Here is a 22773-nt window from a genome sequence, read left to right as displayed (position 1 = left end):
AAACTAATTTATTTACAGCTGTAGGTGGGGGGGGGGGCGGCAAGGTTTCCATTTTCTACTTTGCACAAGTCAGCTGCTGCTGAGTTAAGGACAGAAATGCCTTTCTGAAAAGTGCCACAGAAGCTAAAGTGTTAAAAATATGATGCTGTTTGTTCTATCTGAGGAGCTCCACGTGCTTTTCTAAGAGTGACTCATTAATCCTCCTGTACTCCTGTGAGGCAGGGAGCATCCTCTGGGCCCCTACTTTAGGAATGAAAACCAAATTAAATCAAAGAAAGATTAATGTCACTAGATGGATCTGCCGCAGGAATGTTTCTCCAGCCCAGAGCAGAACTGGTAACACAGGGCGATTTCAAATTAAATTCCTTCCAGTCTCACAGTGCTCCAGGATTCAATGAGACAAGAAGGCTGTACCCCTTCAGTGATGACTGGCCCATGTTGGAACAGGGTGCAGACAACTGTAGACTCCTCCATTAGCAGCATCAGGAATTGTTGCCACACGGGGCGAAAAGGACTCCTGTCAACAATTTAAAATCACCCCTGAAATAAACAGAAGGCACACATCCTCTAAACCATGTGCAAGTGAAGGTGGGATTTCTTTGTGGTAAAATACTGTCTCTGTGGCATAAGTTGAAGAAAATTCCATAAAAATAGATTTTCTAGATATATAAGGTTGAACTTATATTTAACCTTATAAATCTGCCATTTTTGTAGGTAAAAATGGTCAAATATTGGTAATTGCTTATTGTTTAGCCTAAAAGAAAAACTGGAATTTTAGCCTAAGAATTCTATGGAAAATGATGAAATGTTGCGATATTTTTTTCTTACAGAAAAAAACCCAAAACACAATAATCAGTACAAATCACCGTGTGGAAACCCTTACTGGTATCTCTCATTCCTAAAACGGTATTATATGAAAACAGAACTTTATCCAACCAGCGTTGTTCCCGCAATCACTCATCAGTTCTGCTCTCCGCATCTACCCCCTTAGCTCTTCCGACACCCCAAGGCTGGAGGCAAATGAAAAAGGAATCCTATTTCTCAAGGCCAGAGGGATAACCTTGTTCAGTCCATTAGCAAAGGAGGCTCAGGGCCCATCAGAGCGTTTGGAAGGGACCCATCAGAACATTCTCAACATACAAATCACACGCATGGTTTTTGACACCCAGGACAGAACTCTAAAGGATTCTTGAAACTAGCTAAAGTGCCAGTAGGGCTCCTGCTTTTTCTTTGGGTACTTGGAATTAAGCCTGGGCCAGTAGCAAACTCCCTCTGAGGACTATTAGAAAGAACACTAACCTTGTCCCCTGGGAGTGAGTTTGGCCTCCACGAGGGTGCCTGAAATTGGGAACCTAAACCTTCCCCTGCTTTTGTCGGGCTGGAGTTGTGAGCTCTTGCATGCCTGAAAGAGGCCTCCTATCTGATGAAGGCAACCGCTGTCATCTTCAGGGAATACTGGCCTTAAACGATGTTAAAGTAGAATTAGAAATAAGGAAGCATTTTGATAAACTCACAGACATGAGAGTCATCAGAAGATTTTAAGAGATGTTACCTTTTTGAATTTGACATCAGAGAAGGTAACTACCAGGATTCTCATGATGTGGTCCAGTCCCCTAGCCAAGGCTGCCTTTGAGGTTGGGGCCATGGGCTACAAGCCTGGTTCCAAGCAGGGAGAGGAGCCGTTGTCTCCAGTACGATTTCTTTTTCATCTGCTTTTAGCCTTGGAGCATCAGTGAAAAGAGCTATGTGAACTTGGTCAAGTTTCTCAGCCTCCCCGGGCCTTAGGATGGGAATAATGACAGTATGCACCTTGCCAGGCTGTAGCGAGGACTAAAGCAGCTGCTATTTGTAGGAGCCCCTGGAACAGTGCCCAGTGGACAAGAAGCACTCCCTGCATGTTCAATCAATCGATCAATCTCTGAAGTCACCCACGCTGTGAGAGACCTTTAGAGATAGTCAAATCCCTTTACTGTAGTGTCAAGGTTGACACACCTGATTGGAAGGACCCATGGCTTTGCCTAGCAGACACTCTGGAACATTCCTATGAGCTTTAAATGTCATCTGAATGACAACTTTGGCATTAGTGGGGACCACTGTGGCATTAGCACAGACCTGTTATGAGAATAGGCTTCAACACCACAGTGCTTAGACGTCTTTTCTGCCCCTCAAACTCTCGCAGCTCAGAATGAGAGGTGCGATCTGTAGAGAACATTTCCTGTCGGACACAACACCTGTTCTGCACACTCGATGCCACCATCTAGCAAGGGGTGGGGGCGATAACACCAGCAGGCAAAAGGTCACACGGGGGTGCAGGGGAGGGAGGAAAGCCTGGACCCAGAGACACCCCCCCACACACACACACGACCGATCTCATCAGCTCCAGAACACACCGCAGCTTCCTGCATAGTAAATGACACACAGTGATGGCCAGTTAAGGAAGCGCTTGGCGAGGATTTAATTATAGGGGAGAAAGATGCCTCTGGCTTAATGTGTTTGTAAAGATGCTGGTTTCACCCCTTGTTTGCATGGGACAGAATGAGACTGGAGCAGAAATTTGCCCTCCTCTGCACTCACATGATGGAAAAGGAGGGTGAGAAGAGGACCTTCATCATGGGGTTGTTGTGAATGAACTGTGCTTATGTGCGCCAACAGTGCTGTGGTGCCTGTAGAAAGCGATTTGCCAATGCCCGGGGTTGGCGAGGGTGGCATCCTACAGATGACAGAGCACTGCCAGCAACTGGGGGCTACAGGTTGCATCTGGCCCATGAGATGCTGTATTTTTGCTGTGCCTTCAGATCCCCTCTAGAAACCTGTTCTTCAAATATTTGGACAGTAAATCATTCAGAGGAGACCAGCTACACTCTATTTGCCCTAAGGACAGAACAGGCAAGAAGAAACAGCCTCCCACTCCAGCAACAGGACTTTGTTTAGATAGTAGGAGGAACTGGCCGTCACTAAAGATTAACTTTAAAACCTAACTAATTTGGGCTAATTGGAGGGAGATGAGTCTGAATCACTTAAAATTCTGAGTTAGGCCCTATTTTTAAATGAAATATAGTTTTTTGCTTTCAAGCACTTACAGTGACTCAAACTAGGGTGCTTCAGTAAATGAATAAGAGTGGTAATTAGCATCTTGTCTCTTTGGAGGGAAATGCAAGCTCCAGGAGAAAATTTTTTAACGAAAGGACAAAAGTAAGCTTCAGCCTACCCCTGTCAAATTACTCCAGATTTTAAATCTGCGGGGGACCTACTAAACTAAGCATAGATTTCGGTGGCTGACGGGGGTAGTGGATACCTATTTCTGAGCAGTCTTTGAAAAACAGGGCGTTTGAGATGGTCCAGGCATAGAGAGCACAGGGCCAATGACCTCCCCAGTTTCCTTCAAGCTCTTTGAGTTTATTTGCCTTACGGCTTAGCTTTTTAAACATAAGGAGAATCCTTTAAGCCCTTGTGTCCTAGTCTTGTCATTTATTACCACCATGTGGCAATGCTAGGGTATAAAGCCAATAAATCATTTGGACGGGAAGTGACTATAGGCCGGATTAATTTCATTATCATCCTTAAGCAGATAGGTGTCTAGCATGGCCGATGTCTCCAGTAAAGACTGATGTTCTATCTCTCCTGACAGCCTTCCCCTGGCCTGGCAGACAGCTCTGGTGGTTCTTCCTTTTCCCTGCTGGAGTGGCCTGTCCTGCCTTTCCATGTGCAGGGCAGTGCGTGGACACGCCCCCTTCCTTTGTGGTCCCCTGCATGCCCTGTGGTTGCTAGGGGCCTCCAAGAAGCCTGACCAGGGTGGCCCCGCCCTCCCCACACAGCTGAGCAAGGCAAGCACATTAGTCAAGAGCACCGAAGGAGGCGTCCGTGGCGGTGTTCCTTCCAGACTTGCCCACACAAACTCGCTACCCAGACGCAGGAAGGGAAGGCGATGGCTGCCAGGTTGCAACCCTGAACTTCAAACTAAGCCATGCTAAGTCCCTCACTGAGGACCTACACTCGCAGGGCAGCATTCCCGACCCTCACCCCCTCCTCTCCATTAAATTGCCTCTGGAGCAGTGTGTCTCGGAGGGTGGCCCCCGAACAGGAAAGTCCTGCAGGGAGTTTTACAAACTGCACAGGCTAAGACCAACAGCTCTTGGCAAGAGGACTCCAAGGCTGGAAAGTCCGAGCTGCAGGAGGGCGAGTACAGAAGCAAGTGGCTACTCTGCAGCCTTCTCTGCCCCGCGCTCTCCAGCAAAGGCTCCAGGGACAGCGCCCAGCCAGGTGTCACCCAAAGCAGCTAGACCCAAACTGGCTCTGAGAACCGCTGAGGCAAAGAGCCCAAGGAAGAGGCATCCTCTGTCCTCTGTTCCTCAGGAACAGTCTCTGCTTTAAGGGGAGAGCCTGCAGGGCCCAAAGGCCTTCTTGCGCAAACGCATTTTCCGGGGACTTCACAGACACGAAAGGCAGGAGGCGCCCACTTTCCGAGTGGCCTGTGAAGCCCCGGCGGTCTCCTGTGTCTCTGGGAGAGCGCCTGCTCCGTGCATCTGCACAGCCCTCCCCGAGCGCCGTCTCGACCGCTCCATCGTGCCGAAGCCCTCCCATCCGCAGCTTACAGCGCCCGAGTGCTGCCCATCTCGGAGGCCCTCTGCTTCCCGTCTCAAGAGCCACTCCGTCGCTTCTGGCCAACATCACTCCTCACCTGAAATTCTTCTGGTGTCAGCTTCCAAGGGACCCTCTAGTACCAGGTTTGGACCTCTTACACCCATGCTCCGCACACAGCCACAGGCATTTCTGAGACAAGGATCCCTCAGACCCCCCAGTGGCTTCTTGGGACTAGTTTGGGACAAAGGTCCAACTCCGGGAGACGCTGACAGGGCTGCACAATCTGTGCCTCCCCTTCTCACCTCCCTCCCTGACAGGCCGTGGTGGACACTGGTTAAGCCACAGACCCTGGGGTCCAACTGCCTGGGTCCAAATCTTGGCTCTGCTGCTGGTTAGCTGCTAGTCAACCTCCCCCAGCCTCAGTGTCCCCGTCTATGAAGAGGGTCAGCAACAGCACCTACCTCATAGGTCTGCTACATAAAGGATGGAGTAAGCCCAAAGAAGGGGCCGTGCTGAGGACAGCATCTGGCTGAGCGAGGCCTCCATCACACTGGCTATTACTGGCTCTCACTGCCACCCCCATGCCTCTCACGTTTTAGCCAGCTGACAAGTCTTTCTGTGGAAGGACATGTGGGGTATGCCGGCACCCCATCCCAGCCCGGGTAAGTTCTCCTCACTCTGGAGGTCTCTGCTGAGTCATAGCTTCCTCCAGGAAGCCTTCTCAGATGCTCTGAGCCACAGCACGGTTGCACCGTAGGTGTCGCCTCCTTCCTTGCCTCCCCCCCCCGGTCACCCCCCTTCCTGAGGCGGCAGTCCCCTTGAAGTTAGGAACTTGGTCTCCGTTCCTCTTGCATGCAAGCCCAGCACTCGGCACAGAGCAGATCTTCAACAAAGATTTGGAGAATGTTGCTGAGTGACTCCCACGATCCCAGTGTGTTCAGGAACCTTCCCTGACTCCTCTCCCTTGTTCTGTGCCGGCTTCTTGGGCACGCAGATCTCTGAGAGGTCACGTGCACCCCGTACCCACCTTGGCACTCAGCCAGCATGTGGGTCAGGGACCAAAGGTCTGACTAAATACTGTAAACAAACAGGAAATGTAGAGCTTCAGGAAAAAAAAAAAAAAGGACCCTACACAAAGGTTATGTGGTTCTGCGAACACCGTGAAGCCTTGAAGCGACATTTCCCACCCAAACTGCAGGGTGGGGAGCGATCTGTCACGTGAAATCGAAGGCCTCGCAGAGGAGGACCCAGGCAAACCGCGGCCGCAACAGACAGCAACTCCTGGGCTCTTCCAAACGAGCAACCAAGGAGGAAATCTGCAATCTATGCCAGAAACCAGTGGGAGTCCTGTAATTTTTTTAAAAGAATTTTCATGGTATTACCTGGAGATGATCTCATCGAGTCAGGATTGGGCTCAGGGAAGGAGATGTCGGGGCTCAGCCCTGCTCTTACCTCATAGTGGCCGATGGTGTTTAGCTTGGTTATTCCATCTTCGAGAATCACGGACGAACTGTCGATGTCCAGCAGTTCCTTCTGCCGTGTGCCCACCTGCAGCTCTGGGAAGGAAAACAAAGACAGTGCATTTTGTTCTCCTCCGCCATTACAGTGAGAAAGTTTAAATGCTACTCTGTAACAGTAGTAGCAATTATTATTTATGGATACAGCTTAAATAAAGTGGTTAATATTTGTCTGAAGGTCTGGAGATAGATCAGCCAGACAGGTCACCTGAGTTTTGTTTTATTTTTGTTTTGTGTTTAGGGCTTTGACTTTTAAGACTATGTGTCCCTGAAGCTTATACTCTGAGCCTAAGCCTGGAAGAAAAGACAATGAGAACAAAATAATGTATCCTTAGAGGGAGGAAACTCTCCAGAAAATTCCAAAATCAAATTTGTATGTTCCCAGGCAGGTGTGCTGTGAACCATCACCTGTAGGTCCCTGTGTAGGGTACGCTGGTGGGCTAATATCCCAAACCACACGCTTCGAAGGCTTTTATGGAGGTTGCCAAGTTGTGCCCCAGGGACAGATTGTGGCCCCCTGATGTGTATTTTTTTTGTGAACCTTCACAATGTTTTACTTACTAATGTCAATTCAGCACCAACAAAGATCAGGAGATGGCTCATAAAAATGCAGACTGAGTTCTCTTTTAAAAAACAGGATCATCTGATAACACTGACCCCACAGGTCAACCATTGGCTGAAGGTAAGTGGCACTGCCCCCTCAGATGAGGTGTCCGCCCCCCATGAAGCTGGGTCCCACATCTCCTGGTGTCCTGGGTGGACCAACACCCCTTATTTATGAATTTCTGCCCCTCTGGGCCTCTGGGTCTGTGAGCCTCTGCTAGAGTTCATCTCACCACAGCGGCTCTGGGATGGAATTTCGGTACAACTTAAGGCTGGCTTCGAAGGCTACCTTAGTCTTCCGAGGCCAGCCTTGGAGGCCGTTTGTAAGATCATCGCACGAGCAAGCCTGACGGGGCTGGGATGCTGGGTTCCCATTTCCCATCAGACTACAAGGAGAGGCTTCTAGCTGACTCTCTCTGCTCCCTGCCTTCCCCTATCAGGAGGGACTGATCGGCTCAAGCCCAGGACTGGTGAGAGGGTGCTTCTACTGACTCCGCAGGGCAGGACTGAGGCCACCAGGCCGTTCTCCCTGTGGCTGTCGGCTCCCTGTGCCCGGCTCTTGGCAGCCACAGCCACATGCTGGCAAGAGGTAGGCTTGTGCCAAGGAAGTTGATGGTTCTGGGTCAGGTGACGACGGTCTCCTCTCTGGGGCTGCCTTTTTGACCCCACCTCTACCCAAGTGAGCTACAGTGGCCTTCAAGCGCCCGACAGTCCACCCAACAGAAGGAAACAGAAGGGAGGCAGAGTGGAGGGGCCCTGGCGACCCTTTCTTTGAGGCCAAGTCCTATGGTTGCTGCGCGTCTCCCAGGTTCTCGCACCTGCCAGGCCCCCCCCACCCCGGCTTCTCTAAATGGCCATTTGGCGGGAGCTCTGGCTTCGGAGGGCCAGGTGGGATGACTAATTGCCTGCTTTGTCGAGGCTACAACCGTACATTGAAGGGAGATGAACCTTGTTACACTGTCACTGCTGTGATTTTACTCTTCTTTCCTGTCCCATTATCTGCTATAAAATCCCACGACAGTCTCTGGGGAGGGCTGCGGGGAGCTCAACTTTAAAATGTTGATGCACATTTGAGCGAAGTGGAGCCCTGTTAGCTCGCTCGTGCATATGCTCTCCGCAGCACACCGAGAGCCCGAGAATGAATTCACAGCAGATGCTGCTTCGTGGTGGGGGGAGGATGGAGACCATACTTAATGCAGGACGCGATTAGCAGCGAGGAAGATGACCTTTCTAGTGTGCTGGAGCTAACACCCAGAGTCTGAGCCACCCGCTAATGACACACTTGGTATCACAACAAACAAATCAAATGCCAACGTGAAACGCAACACACAGAGAGGGCGCGGGGTTTACGCCTTTTTGTACTTCTTGATGCAAGGTGAATCCATTCAGTCTTGGGGTGAGCGATCTCATGAATCTGATTTACAAACGTAATATTTTTTAAAAACCAGCATCTTTGAAAGATAATGCTTCCTAGGAAAAATCATGCTGCTCGTGGGAGAGCTGTGCAGGCTCTGGGCCCCAGATGTGCCCTCTGGGAGCAGCCCAGGCCACGTAAGCGTCAACAAGCAGGGAGAAAGGGAGAGAAGGTGGGAAAGACGTTCACCAGGGACTGGGACAAAATAACTCCCTCATTGCCTTACCCAGACCAATTTCATTCAGCTGAAGTCCATAAGGAGAGCCATTTTTGCTTAGGAATGCCTGGAAAATCTTTTCTTTGGCTTGGCCTATGGTGTCACAATCAAGAACATTGACTGAAATGTTCCGACAGACATCTGCACTCTCATTTTCCGGGATCTTTTCAAAGACGACGTTTAATGCCTGCAAGAATACGAACAGGTTTCCAAGTCTATTAGATAATTGCAACCTGAAAGGCATTCATAAAAGACACAAACCTCGGCGAGTCCTACTAATACCTCTGACAGCACATTAGCAAACACTGTGTCGCATTATACTTCTTTAATCTTTTCTCCATAATCCATTCTTTTCAGGGATAATGGAAAGGAAAACAGAAAAGTGAAAACTCTCATTACAGAGCAAGCATTGAATAAATATATCTGAGAGTAAAATATATACACACATAAATATTCTATAAGTGGTGACTTCTAATTTCATCTTCCCAAAAAAAAAAATTGGAAAAGTTTCCGCAGATGAGGGCAGGCTGGTGACTATCTTTTTTATTAACAGGACCACAGAGTCCCAGAAGTAAAGTTCCAGGTGACAGGAAAGGTCAGGAGGTCCCCGTATTGATCCTGCTGAAGGAGGTCACTTTTTAATGTGCAGCATAAATGACGATAACATTTATCTCCTTCTCCACTTTGACATCCTCAGTCAGACAGCTTCCCGAGCCCTCATTAAACGCCCCCCCTTAAGTCCCCACCTGTACTATTATTCTTGCATGAATTACTTTACATTTCGGTGCCATTATTTAACGTTTCCTCAGTTAACAGTCTCCCAGTGCAGCAAAACCTCAGAATCGGACGGAAGGGGGAAGGAGGGCCTTGGCGAATGTGCAAAAACAGAACTAGGGAGTATTTCAAAACAAACTGAAAAGCAATTTCAGGTTTACTTTGAGAACACACACACACCTAACACAACAAAGTTTACCTACTACGGCTCTCGGGGGAACCGATTCAGGGAAGGGCTGAGAGCGTTCTGTAATTAGCAGAGCACACAGTTTGGATTCTAAGGCACCTTGGTAATCACAGAATCAAGGGTCTGCTGTGAAATGCACAGTCATTTAACATTTTTGAACCCAGCTGCCAGGAGGGAATGTAAAATGATTGCTGGAAATGTTTAGAAAAAAAAAGAAAACACAATTAAGGGGAGATTGGGGATCTTTAGGGTTCACTCAACTTTCAAACGGGTATAATAACAGTATGTCCCGCCTAGCATTACGGAGATGGAACGAGATGATGCACATCGCAGGCGGGGCACAGGGCTGGGCTGCCGGGAAGGCTGAATGAGGACGGCGATCACAGCAGTGGGTGATGGTCTCATGTAACTCAGAATCCGTGTGACAGCTCATGCTGTGTGCCTTCATTGGGAGACTTGGGGAGCCCGCTGAGGCTGAGCGGCCAGGGCGCGGACTCCATGCTCTGTATCCAGCAGGCTGAGGGTGCGCTGCCCGCAAACAGAGCACCTGCCCTGGGGGCCAACCCCTCCGTCTTCACGCCGCACAGTGGGAGTCGCAATGGCAACTCGCCCTGCACTCCGGGGCCAAGGAACTGAATTAACCCCGGGAGCCCTCAGGAGATACAATGACAGAAGGACCAGGGTGGTGGGAGAGGGGATCTCCGACTCTGGGAGGGTGTCAGAGGCCTGTCTTCTCCTCACGGCCTTTACACCTTGCTCCCACACTCCTGCTGACAATCATATGCAGGAAACTTTGGTCCAGTCCCAACTAAATGATAAACACTCTAAAGCCATGGAGTCTGAACTCTGGGGTTAAGTGGGGATCTCAGCCCCGGCAGTTCCCTTCTTCCCAAGACAGTCCCTCCCTCGCCTGCAGTCTGGGCACACTGGGGCTCGGGGCCAGTCGCAGCCAGGAAGGGAGGCCGACTGTCCCTCTGCGCACAAACCTGGACACGCGGGACGGGACAGAAGGCAGGGAGTGCTGGCAGGAGGGCAATGCTGGGCGGAGCTTCTAGAAGGAACCAGGGTGGCCACCTCGTGCCAGAGTCCTCTCCCTCGCCTTCCTGGTTCAGCACCTTTATTGACACCCTGCCAACTTCACTTTCAGGCACACCTCTTTTAATCCTCCCAACATCCTGGTTAGGGGGCTGTGTTCTTATTATCCCCAATTTTTTTTTAAAGTAGGCTCCAAGCCCAGCACGGGACTTGAACTCATTATCCTGAGATCAAGACCTGAACTGAGATCAGGAGTCCGATGCTTAACTGACTGAGCCACCGGGCACCACCACAACTGCCCCGCCCCCCGCCCCCGGCTTTTAAGTAGTGGTATCCCCATTTTTGAGTGAGGAAATGGAGGTACAGAGGGGCCAAATAACGTGCACTGGGGACACAGCTGGTAAGTGNTCCCCCCCCACCCCCGCCCAGGCCTCTCACTCCTCCTCCCACCCACAGCCCAGGAACCCTGGGCCTCCAGGAGCCCTGTTTTAGGTCAGGCTGGAAGTGAAGCCCTGAGCGAGACTCCCGGCACAACAGGGGTTCTGGAGGCATAAACGCGGGTCCTGCCCTCACCGTTTGAGTCGGGCTGCCTGTCTCCCACATCTATCTGCCTGCTGGTGTCCGCGGAGGGGAAGGAGGGTGGTTACGCGACTTCACGGGGCTTCCAGAGGTAAAGACAACTGGAAGGCACCTTTTACTCAGAGCTCCAGTGAGCCCAGCTTGTTTAGCAGTTTTATAGGCATTTGTGAAATAGCACTCTGTGACTACCTAAAGGGCACTATTGTCTTTAACAAAAACACCTCTTTATAGGCAATAAATGTTCTACTTAAAAACATAACTAAAAGGAGAAAAAAACTTAACTGGATGTAAAAGAATGTAAATTTGCCCCTGCCTCCACAGCTAGATGGGTGGAAAAAAGGTAAAATGGTATTTTATAGAGGCCACAGGGAATTTGGAGAGCCAATTCGGACACAAATTGATTTTTCATGCTGCTAACGCTTAGTGCTCCGACAGCTATTTCCTACAGCGGAAGTGGAGTCGGGGCTCCCAGAGTGGGCCCTACCTCTTCACCCCACCCCGGACTCAGAGAGCACACACTGGGCTTTGTTCCCCATTGGGGAAGATCCCCCATGGAAGCACCATCTCTCCCCTTACAAAGCCATTGAGCCAGAATCTTCCCTGTGCCCTACTCGGTGTTAGGGGTTGGGGTAGAGGAGAGACCTTAAGACATAGTCCTTGTTTTGGGGTAATTCACAGCACGTTTGACAAACTAAAGCATCACCTTTGAAACAATATTTAGCCACCAGGTACAAGAGCATCCCCCTCAGTAGGTGTTGACAGAAAATTCAAGAAGGAAGGACGGGAGGGCTGAGAGCTCTGAGCACAGGCATGAGACCATCTAGATCATCCCCTTCTGCTACTTAGCTGTGGGAGTGTGGGTAAGCCATCTAATTTCTCTGAGCCTTAACCCTCCCCCCTTCCTTCCTTCCTCCCTTTGTAGTAAGCTCTACACCCAACCTGGGGCTCGAACTCATGACCATGAGATTGAGTTACATGCTCTACCAACTGAGTCAGCCAGGCTCCCTTAGGCTCTCACTGTTTCTATTTAATAGGAGTGACAAGGTCACTAAATATGACATAACAATAGCAAATTAAGGAGGGCTTCCTGTGTGCCAAGCACCGTTGTAAAGTGTGCCTGTGTACTTGTGTACAAGAATCTCAGAAACGTTGTCTCATAGATTCTATTATACCCATTTTACAGATGACACACTGAGGCACACAGAAGTTAAGGAAATTGCACAAGATCACCCAGCAAGAAAATGGTAGAAGCAGGCACTCTAGTTCCATGTTCTTAAACCTTTGGTGATCCTGTCTTTCGAAATATGAAAATGTTTCATAAACTAAGCATGGTCCAAATCTATAGGATAGCAATTAGTCTTCAATACCCACAAAAGACTAAAGGGCTCGAAAATCTACACTGGTCTTTTCTTCAGAAATCTGTCCCTGGATAGCTCTGGCTTTCCCTATTCCTTTGGCATAAATGTATCAACGAAGTTGGGACAACAGATATGGTTAGTGGTATATGGTCATGTAACCCAGTTCTGGCCAATGAGATAGAAAGGGAAAGGGTTTCTACTCTAACAGAAGGGAAGTATAGTGCTTGGAGCTGTGGCAGCAATTTTGTGACTAGGTGGAGGCTGAAGAGGAGCACAAAGATGGTGGCCCAGATGAGCAGATGGACCAGCCTTGGGTTGCTCACCTCCCAAATTTCTGCTCTGGAATGCAATTCCATGTTCTTACTATTTCAAGCACCATTATTCTGGTTTTTCTCTTACTTGCAGCTGAATGCACCCAACTTGACAGAGCTCACTTTGTTGATGCTCAGGTAGCTCGATTCACTCACTGACACCCATCTACTTTGCACCTATTGTGAACGGGGCATTGCAGAATATATGAACTAGAAACCTAGCATGGAGCCTGACTGGGAAGTATTTGAAGACTGATAGAACAGCGGTGGGATGTATACAAAGAATTCTAATACCAGGTAGAAAATAGTAGGTATAGGTAGAGGGCTTTAGGGGTTCAGAGAGAGATTACCTCTAGCTTAGAGGAGGTTCTTCAAAGGGAGAGAAATCAGGGAAGACTGCATGGAGGAAGGGACATTTGAATTGGGTCTGGAAAGGAGCTGCATGGGCAGCAGTACATGAGGAGGCCTCTGGACCATGACATACTTGGCTTCAATTCTAACTAGACTGGTGAGTAGCAAGCCTCAATCTTTAATCAGGCTACTAGGTCAGGATGTCTAGATAAAAAAAAATCCCACTTCCTTTGGGTAGAATGGAGGGTGGAGGACTTGAAGAACCATGCCCTTCCAAAATCACCATCTGCCATCTGACGGTTTCCATTACTATTTATGGAAACAAATGCTGAAGAAGAGAACACTTTTTTGGTTTCTAATAATCTTGGTCCGCACTCACATACAGCATGTTGAGCACTTGCCATTTACTAGGAGTTGTCTTACACACTGTGCTAATTCATTTAATCCTGCTCTGTTCATTTAATAACTGCTCAGTGAAGCGGACACTATTATTAGCCTCGCTTAACAGATGAAGAAACTGAGACAGAAAGAGGCTCAGAAAAGTGTCCCAGATCACAGAGCAGCCGAGGGTCATCCCTAGGATATGTCCATACTCTTAACTGCAAACCCAGAAGGCCAGTCAAGGTGATAAACATCCGTCGGCTGCCCCAGCCTGCCGGAGGTCCTCGATAAATGCTCTCAGAGCAGACAGGTTGGATGCAGACAGCCTTGAAGAGGAGGCCCAGCCTCCCGGGCTTGGCATGGCATGGAACCCCATGGAATGCACTCAATCTGGAGGAGCCCGTGGGCTGCTGCAAGTACCATCCACAGGCATTTTTATGAAGCTCACATTCACCCAGAGGAAAGAGGACCTTTCCCAGCCTCTACTGCAGCCGGGTGGTGGCCACGTGACTACGCTCTGGCCAGTGAGATGAAGCAGACGTGTTCTGTGGCAGACTCTGGGAAACTTCCTTTAAAGACAGCTGGTGACCATCTGTCCCCTGTTCTACAGCCCTACTTACACCCTGCTGGCTGGAATGTGGAAGAAGGCTGCGTGGGGAGTGAGCACACACTTTAGCCCATGAGGTGGCCCGAGGACAAGAGGTTGGGGGCCTGAGTCTGTGAGGATGTCCCGGAGCAGAGGCACCCACGAGCAGCGGACCGTCCACCCCAGAACTTCGTGTGGGACAGAAATCACTTCCCTGTTGCTTGAGCCCCAGGTAGCCTGTGTCTCTGTTTCCTGCAGCAGAACTGAACCCTAATGGCTTCAGTAATGTGCCTGTTGCCAAGCAGTGCTCTTGGAAGGGTATTTGGAAGATGCATGGCCCAGAACCTGCAGAAAGGACCAGACAGGAAGGACCTGGTTCTTCTGTAAGCAGGTCACAAACCAGCCCCTTTAGGTAGGTCATTATTCAGATTTATCATTGTGGTCTCCTGTTCACATCTGCCCGGTGGGATGCTGTGTGCCACAGATTGTAAACACGCAGATGGAGGGATTATGGGTAACCTTTCTAAAAATAACATGAGTTTTTAATGACAGGGGATTCAGCTAATCAATTCCCTGAATCACCCATTGCCAATAAATCACCAACCAGGAAGAATGGTGAGAGGACACTGTGCTTAGTAGACCTTTCAGCTGACAACACAAACTGCTCAGACAAGAAAAACTATTATAAATAAATGATGCAAACTTCTCCAGCCATCTCACGTAAATTATTTTCTGACCTCATACCAAGCATACAAGGTTAGGTTTTACGATCACCTGTTTACAGATGAAGAAACAGGTTTAGAGAGGGTTGGTGACTTGCCCAAGGTCACTAACAGCCTCTTTGTAAAGTGGTTGAGCTCACATTCACACCCAAGACTGTCAGACTCTTGCCCCCTCACCTCTTGTGCGTGAAGCTACTTAGCAGCTAGACGTACAAGCACGTTCGTGGGTCACTAGTGGCTTTGTCCACCATTCCTTCAAACGACTTGGTGGTTTAAGGTTTCAAGGAGATAGAAAAATTAAGGCTGCGGGATGAGTGAGGGGGAGCTGGCAGGATGACTCAAAGGCGGGGGAAGAGGCTCTTCCCCACACTTCTTGCACACTTTGCTGGGGAGAGGCGATCCAGCTACCTTAACTCCTCAACCACATTCTTGGCTCCTAAGGGCAGGGCTGCTGCTGCATCCATCTGTAATGCCTTACAATACCTAAAAAGTAATTTTTAAAAAAATTCTTACAAGCCAGCCCCTTTATCACAAAGGTCTTAGGCCAATAATTGCTTTCATTAAATAAAACCCATAAAATATATTTTTCTTCTAATTTCATTTGAGAGCCAATGAAGATCAAGAGAAAAGTCTGAGGGTGCCTAGGTGGCTCAGTCAGTGAAGCATCTGCTTTCTTCGGCTCGGGTCATGATCCTAGGGTCCTGGGATCAAGCCCCGCCCTGGGCTCCTTGCTCAGCCGGGAGCCTGCTTCTCCCTCTCCCTCTGCCTTTCTGCGTTCCCCCCACCCCCCCCTTTGTGCTCTCTTGCTCTCTCAGTCAAATAAATAAATAAAATCTTTAAAGAGAGAGAAAGACAGAAAATCTGGTTCTTATACCAAACTGGATTTAGAGGGGGTTCGGGGTAAGAGAGAAGGACTCTGCTTCCAGAGGCTCCGTGGAAGCAGCATGAGCCCAGAGTTACAAGTGTCAATGCTTCTGAGCTCAGGTTTGCCTTAAGCTGGAGTTGGCGGCCCTGGGACCGCGACCAGATGCCCCCTGTAATGCTGCTCTTGGCTGCCCTACATCCCCTCTCCCCTTCTTTTCCTTCCCCCGAAGAGCCTAAAGCTTCCTGGATCAAGGTATTTTGCCCCCAGCAGAATAATGAGGAAGGAAGGCCTTTTCCATCTTGAGGAAAAAAAATTAAGTTAATGGAGAGAATTTCCTCAAATTTAAGTTTCTGTCACAAAATTTCTATACTTGCTAGCATTTGCTAACATTTGTTCATGATAGAATCAAGTAAGAATCTGTCTTATTTAGCCCAAAATGACCGATTTCAGTACTTTAGGCTTAATATGAATTAAGTTTGTTTTTTGGCAAAGCACCCCCATGAGTTTCAGATTTATGGACAGTGGTGAGGCATTTCCATTGGTGTGTCTCCAGAAAAAGAGGAAAGAGGCCAAGGCTTTTGGGGTCTTAGGGTTTAGTAGTACAGCAGATTCTAGTTCTTCTCTATTATGTCAGGCTCCAGATTAAGAACTGGCAAACTTTCTGTAAAAGGCCAGATATTAAATATTTAAGACTCTGCAGCCTGTACGGTCTCTATTACCACTACTCAACTCTGCAGTTGTAGCAGGAAAACAGCCACAGACAACAGTAAATGAATGTGCATGGCTGTGTTTCGATAAAACTTTATTTATAACGATGGACAGGAGGGCCACATTTGGCCCACAGCCTCTTGTTTGCTGATCTCTGCTCTAGACAATGGTGACTTCAAATGGAACGCTGACTTTGACAATGTAAAAAAAGAAAAAAGAAAAAGAAAACAACGCCTTTTATCGCCACCATGATTTGCTCTAAAAGTCACCATTCTCTGAGGAGTAGAAGTAAGGATCCTTAACAACAAAGTAATAAAGTCACATTTGAGCTATAAAGAAGAAAATTAAATACTTTTGTATTTAGGTAACTAAATTATTTTCTAATCCCAAGATTATGGGTATGAGAAGAAAGGGTATGAAGAGGCAAGTCATTTCAAGCACTCATTTAATGTTAATTTTTCATTTTCCACTGCTTGCCATCAACTAGGGAATGACTTACCTAAAATGATTATTAAAAAAAATGGTTTCACTTCTTTGGTCAGGAAGCTCAGAACAGTAACTATGAAGTTAGTAATGGTTTCAGTATTATTGCAAGTCATAATGGAAATGATTTGCACTATGGTAGAGAGAAAAAGGGGGGAAAAAAGCCCAAGAATTGTTAATTAACTTCACTGTTTCTCCACAAATGCTAGGAGTATTAAAAACAAGATTGCTGAAGTGCAAACATCAGGATTTAATGAACAATGGGATGCAATTGAAGTAACAGAGAATGACTTAATCGGGACAGTGGGTTGTTTAATTATGGGGATAATGGATCTTCTGAAAGGGACAAACTAAATGGAACAGAAGGAGCTGGGGAGCGGTGGGGAGAGCCTCTGTGTTAGAGGAGGCGTGGAGATGTGAAACTCTCACGAGAGATCGTGAGGGCTCTGTCACGGAGGAAATATTTTATTAAACATGACTGTCCCCGAAATGTAACGACTGGGTGCAAAAAGACCCAGTGGGCAGGCTGCCCTAAATCGTCAACAGACCAGAAGGGAGGCAGGAAGATTTCTACAGGCATGTATCTACACTTTTTCTAAGAATTTCTAATAATCTTAAAGACTTTCTCATAGATATGAGAAGGAGGGCAATAATATGTTTGTCAGAACACTGTTTCCCAGGGTGCCAAGATGCTATCTCTCAGATACAGCAGATTGGCAGGCTCATTTCCTGGGTTTAAGAGTTCAAAAAACCATTTCTCGCTTAACTTTGATTACAAGTCAACCTTCTCTTGCTAATTCAGCACACTTGCTACGAGTTACTGGGTTTTCTCATCTCCTCTTGAAAGTGAAGCCCATGTCCCTTCTCCCGTGTCGGTACTTTCCTAGAACTGAAACTCCCAAGCCTTCCTTCACTCTCCCGAAGTTTCAGGCGATCTGCTCTGAAATCGTCCTCGCAACGCGAGACCCAGTGCCCATGACGGCGGGCCTGAGATTCTCCAGCAATGAAATCAAACATGCCTAAAATGTGGCAAAGGGAGAAAAACCACGGAGCAATAAGGCTTATTCTTCTTCCAGCTGTCAAATCTGAAGCGCCTGATGCGGGAGGAAGACAGAGTCCTGCGTGTGTGCGGACCCCCCCGCCCCATGCGGGCGTTGCCGTGGGGAGGGGGGAGATGATCGTGTCAGGGCAGCGTCTTCACTGACTGCCAGCCTGCAGTGCCGAGATGCAGAAGGATGATTCCTGCCATGCTAGAGGAAGTGTGGCTGACAGGGCTTTGCTCATATTTGGGGAAAGACAGAGGAATCTTCCTCCCAGGATGCACCGAACGAAGGATGACCTCTCTGAGCCCATTTGCTAGTATAATGATTTCATGTATAAGAAATTGGCAGGATGTCTTCATGTTCTAGAAAACACCCCACACCTCAGGGAGAACACATCCTAATCTTAGAGGTGTGAAACCTAACTTTCAGGTTGTTATGTGAGGTGCTGGGTTGCTGAGCACTGAGCCACACAGGAGTTTGGGGCCTCTTTTCAACGTGTCCCTGTCGTGGCACCAGGCTCTGGCGTTTCAAGTTGCTTATGGGGCTGCTCTTGATTTTTTCTCTGACTTTTCTTTCTTTGAAATAATTTACACACACACACACACACACACACACACACACACAGAATTGAGTTTGTTCAGCATACCTTGGTTTTCAATTACATAAACCACCTCAGGCAAATTTAAAAAATCAAGATAGCAAACTACTGGTTATACAAGACTGGGGTGGGGGGTTGTCCAGGAGAGGTAAGAGAGAAAGAGGGAGGAGAGAGGGGGAGGAGGAAGAGGGAGGAGAGAGGGGAGAGGAAAGGAGGAGAGAGAGGAAAGGGTGAAGAGGGAGGGGGAAGAAAGGGGGAAGAGAGGAGGGGAGAGGGAGGGAGAAAGGGGGAGACGGAGGGGGTAGGAAGGAAGAAAATTATAATATGATGGTTAAGACTAGGGGAACTTGCCTGAAAGGAAATGAAAAACCTTAAATTTTTTATATTGACCTTCTGCTAACATTTCGTCACACAAGCATGGCCCAGATCGAATGCCTCCTCCGGAGCCTCTAATACAACCATCGACCATGAGACAGACAGGTCGCGACAGGTACAATAAAAAGCATTAAAACTCATTTTTAAAGCAAGGCCCCTAGAAACCAGTGGCCCACCCCTTTTCCAGTCTCTGACTGCTGGCAAATCTGCATTTGAAAAGGAAGATTTATCTGGATTTCTAAAATCATAATTTCCCATTAGCCTTTTCCCCAGGGGCTATAAAGGAAAAAAGACTCCAAGAGTTGACATGAATTCCCTCAACATCAAGAAACATTTTGATGACGAGTTGAGAGTTAACAAATCAGAAACACATGGTCTTAATTGACTGTGAAATAAATAATGTTTCAAAATGAAAGGCGGAAAAAGTGTTTCCGTAAAGCATTCTATAAAGCATTAAAAAAGACTCAAACCTCAAAAGTTGCTTCAGGCATTTGACTTCTTCCCCCACTCCCAGTCTGGTTCTCTCCTTGCCTCTCCTTCCTGTCAGGGTTCACGTTTTCATGAAAGGAAATTACTGCTGGATTCCCCCAACCTACATATACTCGCAAATATTTCTCTTCGGGAATCTGTGGGGCTTCCAAAATGTTTCAAAGTAAAAGCATACACATCTTGGGGGGGGGGGGGAACCAAGGCCCTGCATTTGTCCGCAAACAATTGCAGGGAAAGGTATCACCAGGCCCTGATGCAAAGTTTACCTTTTGTTCTCCAAGATACCCAGGGGCCCTCTCCATGCAGGCTGTACGCTGGTACTACCTGGAGTGTTTAAGAATGTCTGTCTCTGTCTGGGCTTCATCCCCAGCAGTTCTGACTTAATCAGCCCCAAGGGAAGGCCCCGGGCATTCATCTGTCTGGATCTGCATTTTTTTTTCTTTTTTAAAGATTTATTTATTTATTTGAGAGAGAGAAAAAGAGCGTGCGCGTGCGTGAGAGCACTGGGAGGGGCAGAGAGAGAGAGAGAGAGAATCCCAAGCCGGTTCCACGCACAGTGTGGAGCCGGATGCAGGGCTCTATCCCACAACCCTGAGATCATGACCTGAGCTGAAATGAGAAGACATGAATTAAATTTCATAAAGCTTTACATGGCAAGCTATGGCAGTCAATGCTCGTCTTTTTTTCCTTAAGATTTTATTTATTTGAGAGAGAGTGAGCTAAAGAGAGAGCGAGAACAAGCTGGGGAAGCAGCAGGCAGAGGGAGAAACAGACTCCCCACTGAGCAGGGAGACCCTTGTGGGACTCGATCCCAGGACTCTGCGATCATGACCTGAGCTGAAGGCAGACACTTAACCGATGGAGCCCCCCCCAGGTGCCTGGCAGTTAATGCTCTTAACCCCTGTGATCCCCCCATGAAACCAGCACCATGATTTTCCTCTCTGTTTTATAGGTGAGGAGACTGAGGCACATGAAGGTTTGGAAACTTGCCCCACGCCACCCAGATGGGCAGGGGCGGATGGCAAGCGCGCCTGGCCAGAGTCTGTGCCCTTCAGGGCCGCGCCGAAGCTTGGGAACCGCTGCTCCTCCCCACCTCTTGGCCGCAGACAGTTACATACACAGACATCAGAACGCTGAGAAACGTTAACTTTCTACTCGGGCTCCTGCCTTGTGGATGGCAGTCGAGCATGCTGCCATCTCCGGTGGAGGGTAAACTACGTCTGGCAGTGACCTAGAACTGGAAACAGCTGATCTGTGGACTATTCTCCCACCAGAGAGCATAACCGTAACACGGCCCACAGCGACGTGGTGCCTTCTCCAATTAGGGAATGAATTCTTCCAGGATGATACCACAGTTCCTGCCATCCAGAGCTAAGCCACAGAAGACTCAGCCCCCTGACTGAGTCATACCAAAACCCCACTGTCTTCTTTCCCTCCTCCTCCACTAACGAGACTGTGAAGACGCCCCGAGTCTCCATAAAGCTAGAGATCAAACCAAATGACAGCGGTCTCTTTCCCCAGTCTCCACGAACAGAAAAGCACAGAAAATGCCTAAGTCATTTTGGAGATACTTGTCACGCTTGGCCCTCTCTCTACAATTCGTGAATGTGCAAGAAATCGCTCCCACTTTCTTTAGGAAAGGAGGAGGTTGGGGGTGGGATGGGGACGGGTGAAAAGAAGTTCTCGAATGGGTGAAACCCTCCAGCACCCAGGCAATCATCTTCCTGTAGTGATTTACAGCATTCCTCTAAAAATATCTATGAGATCACAGAACATTAAGTGCGTGACACCAAACATTTGTAACTAATCCATGAAAATAAAGTAAGGGTGTCATGTTGCACGGGGAACACAGTGGAATTTGTCTTGTGTTATCGTTCTAAAATAAGACGGCCTCAATTTGGTTGAGATATATCTTCACACATTGTCTTCCAGAGCAGAGCCGTTTGAGAAATTCTGATTGCAATTATAAGTGCTGAATAGGGAGTACTTTGCATTTCCTTTGACGATGCTGAAAGCTATAAGCTATCCTGATATTAAAATCTTTGGAAATTGATGAGTACCCCAGGCATCATTACAATTCTCCCCCCTCATCCAACTAATTAAAATCTATTATGTGAACACGTGTTAATATTTTATCAACTACTGTTTTTAATTAACTCAGCGTCTGAGGCCTCCCACAGTAGGAATGATATCGCTTTGGTTTAAGTGACCCCCCTACCCCACCCCACCACCGAGCTCCCAACCAGGCTTCTTTCCAGGGCTGGGTGCAAGGCTTCATCGCAAACATACCACAGTACTGAACTCCGGAACCTGCCACAGCAGCCAGTCTTCGTTCAGGGTGTACAGGGCTTTGCAAGTGATTACATCCACCGGACCCTTGTTTATTTTCTGGTTCAAAGTCGTCACCAGCAAATAGAATGGCTCTCCAACAGTCTCCTTGGAAGAGACACAAAAGTGACAGTCAGCTGTCTGCAGAATCCACTGTACTTTCCAAAGAGTTAAAGTTTCAGTTTATGGCAGTACGACAGGAAACAGGAGGCAGTGTTTTCTAACAATCAGCATGAGACTCCCAAGAAAATACGCATTGCTCCACTCAGGATTGGGCGCAAAACTCAGGAGACGCGTCCTCTCCCCACCACACGCACATGCACGCTCGCGTGCGCGAACACACACATACACGCACGCACGTGCACACACACAGACTCCCAGCATTTATAGTCAGCAGCAACATGAAGTCCTCAGCGGATGGATCTTTTATGTGTAAGCTTCTATATGGCAGACGGATGCTCATCGGCCGGCTAACGCCTAGAGTATGTGTGGAGGTTTAACCTTCGTTTACTTTGCTATTTAATTGTCTTTTTGAGCAAACCAAAAATAAATGGTATTTTAAAAAAAATACACAACAATTAACCTTGGTAACCAGAATAAATGTCAGAACATTTTGCACATTTGCCAAGGAGGATGCTTTTTGGTGTTAAGAGCGTCTAATGAAGGAAGTGGCCTTTAGTTATCACAACTTGCAGCCATCCCGGCCAGCACGCTGTGGTGTGCGGAGCCGGGGTACACAGACACCGGGGTACACAGGCACCCTGGCTGGTACTCAGCCCCTGATGCACCCGAACTGCCTTCCCCGGACCAGAGTCAGTTCCATTGCTCGAAGGCTTGTTCCATCCCGATGGCTTCTGTCTCCAACCTTCTGCCGGGGGGCACTTACTCCCGGACTGGGGCTCGCCCTCTCACGGTTAGCGAGATGCCTCAAACCTGTAGCCACACTGCGCTTGGGTGGACCCTGAGCAGCTCAGAGGGAGGCTCGTGTGTGCGGCTTCCAGTGAAGCCGCCCAGAGCACGCAGCCTGGCGTCGGCGGTAGCACGCTCGCCAAAGAATCAGCGTCTGCGGTCAACGGACATTAACCAAGTACATGGAGAGGAAGAGCTAGGACGCAAACCGCCTTAGTGATGAAGAAGCCAGCCAAGCGACTGAGGCTTGAAGTGCATTTCCAGTCAAGCTTTACGGCCTGGCTTGCAAAGCTGAGTTCCATTGGCTCACTCCCCTGCTCTGCCCCGAACTAGTAAATGGAAACCTCTTGTAAGACTCC

At 48.4% G+C, this 22773-nt stretch overlaps 1 protein-coding gene across 1 annotated transcript in view; it reads right to left on the bottom strand.

Moving 5' to 3' along the window:
* The window catches only part of PLXNC1 (plexin C1), a 142693-nt gene that overhangs the window by 16782 nt on the left and 103138 nt on the right, over positions 1-22773 (bottom strand). The window contains exons 21-23 of the mRNA XM_002921782.4: positions 21467-21613; positions 8342-8519; positions 6034-6137 (exon numbers count right to left, since the gene is read on the bottom strand). Coding sequence (XP_002921828.3) covers positions 6034-6137; positions 8342-8519; positions 21467-21613 — 429 coding nt within the window. The remainder of the gene's footprint in view (positions 1-6033; positions 6138-8341; positions 8520-21466; positions 21614-22773) is intronic.

Source organism: Ailuropoda melanoleuca, chromosome 15, assembly GCF_002007445.2.
Source record: "Ailuropoda melanoleuca isolate Jingjing chromosome 15, ASM200744v2, whole genome shotgun sequence".
Lineage (NCBI taxonomy): Eukaryota > Metazoa > Chordata > Mammalia > Carnivora > Ursidae > Ailuropoda > Ailuropoda melanoleuca.
This window is presented reverse-complemented; position numbering and strand designations above follow the sequence as displayed.